The sequence below is a fragment of the Elephantulus edwardii genome, unplaced genomic scaffold (assembly GCF_000299155.1).
Source record: "Elephantulus edwardii isolate Elephantulus edwardi_28Jun2011 unplaced genomic scaffold, EleEdw1.0 scaffold00138, whole genome shotgun sequence".
NCBI classification, from domain to species: Eukaryota; Metazoa; Chordata; class Mammalia; order Macroscelidea; family Macroscelididae; genus Elephantulus; species Elephantulus edwardii.
This window is the reverse complement of record NW_006399888.1, coordinates 222,884-232,987: the sequence shown is the minus strand read 5'-3', so window position 1 is coordinate 232,987 and position 10,104 is coordinate 222,884. Positions and strand designations below refer to the sequence as shown.

Below are 10,104 nucleotides of genomic sequence, written 5' to 3'. Positions count from 1 at the left end.
GGGTCGAGGCCGTGCCCACCGACCATCCCTGTTCTAGGGGGTCCAGCCCTCTCCCTCCCCCGCCCCGCGCCCTCCCCTCCCCTCCTTGGCCTGGAGCGGGCAGTGGGCGGGCCAGAGGCGCAGGGGGCGTGAGGCTGGGTGGGCAGGAAGGGGCGGGGGGCCCCCGAGCCCCGAGCAGGAAGAGACAAGCCGGCGGACGCTCGGCGGGGCCGTGCAGACCACCGTTCCGCACGCGCTATGTGGGGTCTCCTGCTCGCCCTGGCCGCGTGCGCGCCCGCCTGCGCCCCGGGCCTGGTGGCTTCCGGCACCCCAGTCCTGGGTCTCGCGCCGCCCGGGACCACCAAGGCCTCGTTCACGACCCCGGCCCAGCGAAGCAGCAGCCCAGGACCTGCGGGGAAAGAGAACGGTGAGCTCCCGACCAGGGATCGGTCGTCGGGCAAGTTGGTTAACCCCAGGCACCCACTGGTGTGACAGTGCCTTATGCCTTACACACACGCACGCGCGCGCGCACACACACACACACACACACACACACACACACACACACACCTTTCTCTTTCTCACCCATGCCTCCTCCCAGTGACTGCTGACTCAGCAGCCCCTTTCGCGTCCGAGTCAGCATTCCTGGGATGGACTCCTTCTGCTCCGACCAGGACCAGTCACAGCCCAACCGCTACCTCCTCATGCCGACCCGGTTCGGGTCAGGCTAGAACTTTACTCCTTTGGGTTCTCAGGGGCTAATTTTTTCCAAATGACGTAGACCGTTCTTTTGAGATGCTTCTGGACGGACTAGAACTTCAGCCCTTCTGTTATGTAGCCGAGGGCGTTAACTCTTTGCCGTTATTGGAAACTTCTTTCAGCCCCAAATCTTTACTTTGTACAGATACAGAAACTGAGGCCCAAAAGGAAGACAAGAAAGAGGTACAGACTGGAGTGCCTGGACGAAAAGGTGCAGAGCAAAGCTGTGTAGGAATTGGTGGGAAAGCTAGGGCGAGAGGGAAAGGGAGGGTGCCCTGATGGCTTAGTGGTAAGGAATTGCACTACCACTGCCAAGGTAAGTGGTTCGAATCCACTAGCTGCTCTGTGGGAGAAAGATGGGCAGTCTCCTCCTCCGTGATTAACTGCCCCTGCAAACCTCCTGGGGAAGCTGTGAGGGTGGTAGTCAAGGAGCGCTTCTTAGAGGAAGTAGAACTGAGTTTCTGAGTCAGAAGACTGAACAGAAAGCTAGAGTGGGAATCAGTGTGTGTAAAGGCTCAGGGCGACCAGGCAGAATATGCCACTCGTTGTGTTCCAGAGGCCTCCGTGGCGCTGGTGGCCGAGCCCAGTGCTCAGCTTTGGAAAGACTTAGTGTCTAGATATTCTTGGATCTGAGGACAGAGTGTCTCAGTTTAGATGCCAGACACAGTGATGGAGGTGGCACCAGGGCTGTGAGACAGGAGGAGACCCAGTCTGGAGTGGGATGAGTTTTCTCAGAGCTCATCTGGGCTGAGATGTGGAGTTAGGCAGCAAAGTCAAAGGCTGATGTTATGGGGGAGGGAACACAGTATAAAGACCTCAAGGTAAGAATCAGACTCAGCTTATGGAGCAACAAGACCAGTTCCTAGTGAGCGGACACGCTCTCTGGTGGAGGAGGTCAGTGTGAAGCTGGCCACACGTGTCAGGAGTACCTAAGACGCCTGGGGTGAGGCTGGCAGTGGGCTCTCGTGCCTTCTTGGGCCAGCAGAGCTCTTCATCTGAGGTCTCAACAGTTTCCTTCCCATGTGATCTCTCCCTCATCCCCAGGGACCACAAAAATACGTATTGTCAAGAAGAAAAAGGTCATTGTAAAGAAGCAAAAGAAGATAATTCGTACCAGACGCCCAGTAACTACTAAGCTTGCAGAGACCCCTGTGCCCCCTAAGGAGCAAAAACCAGGTACCACCTCTCCACGGTTCTGGCCAGGATGTATAGCCCTGGCACACATAGTGCCTCGCGGGCATAGGCATGCCTGCAGCCTCACCTGCACCTGGGCAAGCTTGGGCTCAGCTTCCTGCTGCCCTGACCCATCTCTCTCTCTCTCTCTCTCTTCTCTTTCTGTTCCAGACTGTCCCCCTCTAGGCCTGGAGTCCCTGCGTGTCTCAGATAGCCAGTTTGAGGCATCCAGCAGCCAGTCCTTTGGCCTTGGACCGCACCGTGGACGACTGAACATTCAGGTCAGCCACGTTGATTCGAGGGCAGACAGTGTGACCCCTGGGCTCGCTGCCTTGCTCCCTCCCCTCCCTGTCCCGCCCTCAAGGGCCTGAAGCCCCCCTCCCTGTGTCCTCAGTCTGGCCTGGAGGATGGTGATCACTATGATGGCGCCTGGTGTGCGGAGCAGCAGGATGTTGAGCCCTGGTTTCAGGTGGATGCGGGACACCCCACTCGCTTCTCGGGGGTTATCACACAAGGCCGGAACTCGATCTGGAGGTGAGGCAGGCTCGCTCAGGCTAGGAGGTTAGGGCACGAGTAGACTGAGTAGACACCCTGGAGGGCGCTAACAGTCTCTGCCCATCTCTCTGCCAGGTTTGACTGGGTCACATCGTACAAGGTTCAGTTCAGCAACGACAGTCGGAGCTGGTGGGGGAGCAAGAACAGCAGTGGGATGGATGTGGTGAGTGGGCCCACAGAAGCTAGGACTCTCTGGGGCAGGAATTGGGTCAGCACCCTGTCCACTATGGAGGGCTGGCCTGTCCCGGGATTCCTCTGAGAACAAGGAGCAGGTACCTACTTGTGTGTGCTGATAGAAAAAGGGCTGCTGTCAGGATGAGGGGTACCCAGCTTGCCCAGACAACTCCACTTCCAGGCAAGTGCAGCTCGGTTCTGCTAGAACAGCCCTCCTAGCAATAGGCCTTTAGTCCCTGTATCACTTCTAGGCCTTTTCATGGCTCTGGCTTCCTCTTCTCATGGACCTTTCTTAGACCAGGCTGTGGTATAGGGTCGTGGGCAGCTTTAGGATTGGCTGCTCTGGAGCCACATGAATACATTGGCCTAGTCAGCTGCAGCCAAGTCCATGGCTGCCTGGGACTGTCCGTTTTCAGAGGCTTTCCTTTTGACGCAGATTGTGAGTTCTCAGCGCCAGGGTGAGCTTGAAGGCCTGAACCTTTGCCCTGGTTTCTAGGCCAGACTCTAGGGGTTCAAGTAACTCCAACAAAGGACTTGATGTTCCAGATATTTCCAGCCAATTCCGATCAAGAGACCCCAGTGCTGAACCTCCTTCCTGAGCACCAGGTCGCCCGCTACATTCGCCTGCTGCCCCAGACCTGGCTCCCTGGAGGTGCGCCCTGCCTCCGGGCCGAGATCCTGGCTTGTCCAGTCTCAGGTGAGCAGGAAGCTGGGACTGAATGGTCAGGGTGTGGACCCATGTTGCACCATCCACTGTGACCCTTAACCATGGACACACCTTCTACCAGATCCTAACGGCCTGCTCCCCAAGGCCCTGGCGCTGGCATCCTCTGATCCTCTGGATTTTCGGCATCACAATTATAAGGATATGAGGAAGGTCAGCCCCAACCCCTGTGGCCCAGAGTAGGGACTGGCACCTCCCACCATCTCACCCTTTGTCCTGTTGACCCCTAAGCTCTGCTGTAGTTTCCCTTGTTATGGCACCTCCACTTTGCTCCTGCTAGTGTGGTCTGCCTGACTTTTCTGAAGCCCTCTGTGTTCTGAGCCCTGAGTCTAATCCTCTATGTACATGTCACACTCTGTGCATCCTGGTGCTTAGCTGATGAAAGAAGTGAATGAGCAGTGTCCCAACATCACCCGCGTCTACAACATCGGGAAGAGCCACCAGGGCTTGAAGCTGTATGTGATGGAAATGTCAGACAACCCCGGGGAGCACGAGCTGAGTACTGACAGGCGGGTGGGGAGAGAGGTGGGCAGAGGGAGGGCTCGGGGCGTGAGCTGGCCACAAGCTCCGTGTGTTCTAGTGGAGCCGGAGGTTCGCTATGTGGCCGGCATGCACGGGAACGAGGTCCTGGGACGGGAGTTGCTGCTGCTGCTGATGCAGTTCTTGTGTCGTGAGTACCTGCGAGGGAACCCACGGGTCACCCGGCTGCTCACAGAGATGCGTCTTCACCTGCTGCCCTCCATGAACCCCGATGGCTATGAGCTCGCCTACCAACGGGTAGGTCACCTGCATGGGCACCACCCTGTGCCTTCCACTCTGGTACCCAGAGCAAACCAGCTTGAACAGGTGCCTTCCTTGGCAGGGCTCGGAGCTGGCGGGCTGGGTAGACGGCCGCTGGAACTACCAGGGCATTGACCTCAACCACAACTTTGCTGACCTCAACACACCGCTGTGGACAGCGGAGGATGATGGACTGGTTCCCCACACGGTTGCCAACCATCACCTCCCGCTGCCGGCTTACTACACCCTGCCCAACGCCACTGTGAGTATTTGCGGGCAGTGTTGGACGGCCACCTGGAGGGGCCGGGCACCTGTGTCCTGACCTGTCTCTGTCCAGGTGGCCCCTGAGACCCGGGCCGTGATTGAGTGGATGAAGCGGATCCCCTTTGTTCTGAGCGCCAATCTGCATGGGGGTGAGCTCGTGGTGTCCTACCCGTACGACATGACCCGGACCCCGTGGGCCGCCCGGGAACTCACGCCCACTCCTGACGACGCCGTGTTTCGTTGGCTCAGCACCGTCTACGCTGACACTAACCGGGTCATGCAGAACCCGGAACGGCGTGCTTGCCACAACCAAGACTTCGCCTTGGGCGGCAACATCATCAACGGAGCTGACTGGCACACTGTCCCTGGGAGTATGTGTCAGGGTTGGGAATAACCCTCTCCCTGTTGTCCTGTCCCCAATAAGATAGTCTGGTGTCATCTCCTACCCTGACGGATCTCCTCAAAGAGGGCAGGGGAGGTTGAAGCTCCAGTGTCTGTGGTTTCCGTAGGCATGAATGACTTCAGCTACCTACACACCAACTGCTTCGAGGTCACCATAGAACTGTCCTGTGACAAGTTCCCGCATGAGAGTGAGCTGCCCCAGGAATGGGAGAACAACAAAGATGCCCTGCTCACCTACCTGGAACAGGTTCGCTCTAACTCTCCTGGTTCCCAGCCTCCCACAGTCCCTCCCACCCACCTGTCTGCTCACCACTTGGGTGGCATCTCCCACCAGGAAGTTGAAAGGACCAGGCACGTAGACTCACAAGATGCCACAGACCATGGTTGGCTTCAGATTGACTTAGGATAGAGAAGAGGAGACATTCTGCCAGCAGGACGTCAGATATGCTTCTCTGCATAGAGCTGACGGCCTTCTCTGCCGGGCCCTCTGGCACCATCTAGGGCCCACACTGGGCAAGCACAGGGACGCCACACCCAAACCCTACTTCACAGAAGCTTTTATCTCTGGGCGTGATTCCACTGGTATGGCTTTCCAGGTTTCTACCAAAGACAAGCCCAGTAACAAGAGTCACTGAACCTGGAGAAGACTAAAGATATGCCACTCAACTGATAACTACTAAAATTGGTTCAAACAAACCGGCCAGTGGCTCCATGGGAGACAGTTGTGGCAGCCTGCTCCATAGGCTTGGAAACCTTAGGGGACAGTTAGACCCCCAGCTGTGAGTCAGAATCTACTTGTAGGCAATACCATTGAGTCAGAACCGACTCATAGCTGACCCTCCAGCCAGTTTTCAGAGGCAGTTAATCACACAGGAGATTGCCCATCCTTTTCCCACGGAGCAGCTGATGGATTTGAACCATGTGCCTTTGGGATTGTAGCATAGCTTCTTGTCACTAGGCCACCAGTGCTATTTATAAGGTACTAAGGATTAATAGTTCTCCAGATGGAGTTTTATCAATCAGAAAATATTTTTCTCAGAACACAGTAGATGGGCATAGTAGACATACCACCTCTTACCAGGTTTGCAGGGAAACAAACCCAGAGAGTGAACTGAACTGAAGGTGCCATCTCGGAAGCAAACGTGTTTTGATAACTTCTTCCCTTGTAGGTGCGCATGGCCATTGTAGGTGTCGTGCGGGACAAGGACACGGAGCAGGGGATTGCGGATGCTGTCATTTCCGTGGAGGGGATTAACCATGACGTCACCACAGGTGTGTGTGTGTGTGTAGGTGGAGGTGGGAAAGTGGGGGACTAGGGGGCTTTCAGGTGGCAGCAGACAGGAGGTGAGGCTCACTGGGGCCTGTTTCTTCACTTGTCAGCATGGGATGGGGATTACTGGAGACTGCTGACTCCTGGAGACTACACGGTGACCGCCAGTGCTGAAGGCTACCACTCAGTCACACGGAACTGTCGGGTCACCTTTGAAGAGGGCCCCTTCCCCTGCAATTTCCATCTCACCAAGACACCCAAACAGAGACTGCGAGAGCTGCTGGCAGCAGGGGCCAAGGTGCCCCCCGACCTTCAGAGGCGCCTGGAGCGGCTGAGGAAACAGAAGAATTAGAGGAATTCTCCATCTGAGAATCACTGAACCCCTGGGGCAGGCTGGACCTGTCTAGAACTGAAGGAGTGGGGAGGGAGGGGCACTGTGGGAGGAGAGGTGCTTGGGCTTATTAAAGCTACCTGGCACTTCAGCCCGTCTGCCTGTGGTCTCTGTGTCCCAGCTCCTCCCCTGGGGTGTGTGTCCAGCCACCCCTCACCTCCTACCCTGCCCAGACTTGCATACTCAGCATCTGACTTCTAGGCATGTGATGTGGAAAGGGAATCCCACCTGGGCTCCTTGAACCAAGAGCTTGTCAGAGCAACCCATCTCTGCCTGTGGGCTCCGACTCTAGGCTGCATAATGGTAAGTCTCTGCCAAGCACTAGGGAGTTCAGAGTAAGCAGTGTGCCCGCGTTCAACCTGCAGCTCCCCATCAAGAGAGAACACTGTGGGATAGGACAGGTGGAGTGCGAGCCCACACAGCTGTTTGCATTCATGAGAAATAGTCTTGAACTCCACGGGGATTCATGTTCAAGGATGCGATAGAGAGGAAGACTTTAGCTCAGATGGAAGTGGCTCAGGGGACAGCTCAAGAGGGAGCCAAAGAGAGAGTAGCTGAGGGTATTAGAATTTGCTTTATGGGCCATCCTCAGAGAATGTTGATAAATGCTAGGAATTCTTTCCTTTTGGTGATCAGTCTGTGTCTTGTGAGGAAAACAAGTATTTTCAAGAAAAGGAATATTTAACGTCTGATACTGGAAATAAAGAGAGTGGAAGAGCTGGAGTAGAAAAAGAAGAGTTTTATTCAAATGAGGCTGATCAAAGATTTGACAAGCCTGCATTTGCTGATGGTGGTGCTGGGGCCCATGGCCACCTGTGGCCACCTGTAAGGACTGGAGCCAGAAGAATAGTTCCTCCACACTTCCTAGTGGCCAGCCTCTGATGTCCACTGGTAAAAGCCAACTCACCCAGACAGTATGGAAATCTCATAGATGTTATTTCCAGGGTTCTGGCCCTCTGCAATTCAGAAGAGAACACAAAATGGCAAGAACAGGGCAAACACAGACAAAATCTAACATGAAGCCATCCGTGTAGTCTCGTGTTAGGCAAGCTTTGCTTGTGCATGGCTATTGCACCTTCTGTTCCTTAAGCTGCCTCTGTCTCTACCTCTCTGACATCTCTAATCTCAGTTAACCACCATGAGGAACAGCACCATCACATTTTCTGTAGTGGCTTAGTGGAAAGGAATTGCACTGCCAACCCAAATGCATGTGGTTCGAATCCAACAGCTGCTCCGTGGGAGAGAGATGAGCAGTCTCCTCCCATGTGATTTACTGTCTCTGAAAAGCTACTGGAGGGTCAGCTATGAGAGGGTTGTGCAACAACAGTGTAAAGTCCAGATCAGTGCACAGCTGGACAGATTTACAAAGATTTACTGACATGCTCAGGCATTTATAAAATCTTTTGTTTGATTAAAAACAAATGAAAGTACTTCCTGACCCCAGTGACTCTCAAGCTTTCTCATCTAGTAATACCGCGTGACCTCCCCAGAAAAAACTGTTATCCTGATTCCTGACACCGTAGTTGGAAGCAGGAGTGGCATCCACTTCCTAAACAACATGCCTCTGGAAACTCTCTCAACTTTTGGGTGTGGTTTCTTGGTGTTTTGTTTTGTTTTTTAACTTTTTTTTTATTTTATTACTTTGTGTGTGTACCATCAAATCAGATCCGACTGGTTGAGGAGGAGATTGCCCCTCCTTCTCCAGCAGAGCATCTACTGGATTCGAAACACGTGAAAACTCTCTGAACTTTGATAAATAGTGATATTTCTTCAGAAGCTTCAGGCCTTTTTACAGGGTTGCTGTGACTCGTGCTCAACTCGATGGCAATCATCACCATCACCACTATAGCTTAGCTTTGCATGCTTTTTGCTCGAATTTCTTTCCATGATTCGATGACACTGCTGGGTTTAGTCTATGGTTTTTAAACTCCATTTTCATTTTACTGGGTTATAGACAGTGTCTACGCTCGCTGAAAGGGAAAGGGATTTGATTGATTGATTAAAGGGTTTTCTGAGATTACACAGGGACTGGAAATTAAGCTTGACAGTTATGTGGCCTGAAAGAACAGAGCCAGGAGCATCACAGCTCAAACTCACTGCCCTTGAGTTGGGATGGATTCAGTAGGTTTTTGGAGGCTGTAAATGGCACTAGAGAACATTACCCATCTTTTTTCTGCAGGACCGCTGATGGATTTGAACCTTCAGAGAGGCACCAGTCTGGGTTAGGAACACAACTCGCTAAGGACTATGCTACCACAATAATGAGATAAGTTTCCAACCGTGTAATCAGACTGTTCTGGAGGAATTACCACTCAGCATTGCTTGCTGTTCAGCAGCTAAGATGCTAGGAATGAGACACTACAGACTTTCATATTGAACTTGAGCAGTTGTAAATCTCCGCCAACCACCATGCTTACCCGATTACCCTACATGACTGCCACCTCTTTTTTTTTTGCCCTTTACGTGTTTGGTCAGTGTGTCTCTTTGGTAGATCCTTAGGGTCCTGAGGAGTGTCGATGGTTTAAATGAGCTCAGCTGTTATGAAAAGGTTGAAGAATTGAGTCAATCCAGAGGTGCCATGGAAGAAAGGCCTACCTATCTACTTTAGAAACAACCATTGAAAACTGTGGATCACAGGTCTACTGTGACACACACAGGGCACTGTGAGTTGCAGTGAGCTCTATTACAATTGATTTTAAAATTACGTAAGAAATTCTAGATATAAAGAAATCTGAGTATTTAGCTTTTAGCTTTCTGACCAAAGGAAAGTTGAAATGTGTGTTAAGCGAGCATATCTACAGTATCTAAAATATTTCTACAAGTAGGATCATAGTGTTACACAACTCTTGGGGGGGGTGCTGTATAAAATCAAGCAAGACTCTTCTATTTCATGAACGGTCAATTAATTGTGACACCAATAATATTCAAAGACCATGAGCACCATCTGATAAAAAAAATCACCAAATCAACAAGGATCAAAACACCATGAATAAGAATCAGCAGAATCAACAGACAGGAGAAATAGACCCATGAGAATTTCAGAAATTGGACTCAAGTGCAGATTGTAAAACAACAAAGCTCGTATAAAGAAATACCAGGTTGGAAAGTCTTTCCATGGGGTAGAGTAGGGGAGAGGACCCTATAAAATGCAGCTTGGCAGTTTGAGAAAGAATCTCATTGAAGTTATGTGTTCCACCTGGCTCTGACACCTTGCATCCATTGACTTCCTGGCATAGGGATATTAAAACCATATATGTCCTTGTTACAAAGAAGACTTAACAGCAGTATAACTCACACTCCTGAGTTTCCTGTGGGATCAGGCTGGACTCTGGCTAAGACCACATTCTATTCTTGTCCAGCTCCTTCCTCTATCTGGTCCTACTTCTCTTTTTCCTTTTCTCCATAAGGAAAACTTTCAAGTCTACACAGATTTCCATCTCAGACTCTTCTCCTGGGAAAATCCCACCTGAATAAAGCAAGGGCCCTCTGGCAACACAGCTCCTTCATGTTGACACTGTGTTGAAGGAAGAAGAGGACTGGCCGGAGCTTTTTTCCTGCCATGGCAACCCCTGCTACACACTTATACACACATAGGTGTTTGTTCATACACATGTGTGCACACACATACCCTTT

At 52.2% G+C, this 10,104-nt stretch overlaps 1 protein-coding gene across 2 annotated transcripts; it reads left to right on the top strand.

Moving 5' to 3' along the window:
• The first annotated feature begins 237 nt into the window (after positions 1 to 237).
• CPXM1 (carboxypeptidase X (M14 family), member 1) lies at positions 238 to 6,432 on the top strand. Of its 2 annotated transcripts, none has more exons than XM_006894186.1 (14): positions 238 to 406; positions 1,783 to 1,914; positions 2,083 to 2,192; positions 2,306 to 2,445; positions 2,542 to 2,629; positions 3,187 to 3,337; positions 3,429 to 3,517; positions 3,740 to 3,863; positions 3,945 to 4,141; positions 4,227 to 4,406; positions 4,482 to 4,557; positions 4,918 to 5,057; positions 5,980 to 6,082; positions 6,191 to 6,432. In XM_006894186.1, the coding sequence occupies exons 1-14, from the start codon at positions 238 to 240 to the stop codon at positions 6,430 to 6,432; spliced, it is 1,941 nt and encodes a 646-aa protein (XP_006894248.1). The 2 variants fall into 2 exon arrangements, with proteins under 2 accessions (XP_006894248.1, XP_006894247.1); XM_006894185.1 differs by having other exon boundaries at positions 4,482 to 4,779.
• Positions 6,433 to 10,104: the final 3,672 nt, after the last annotated feature.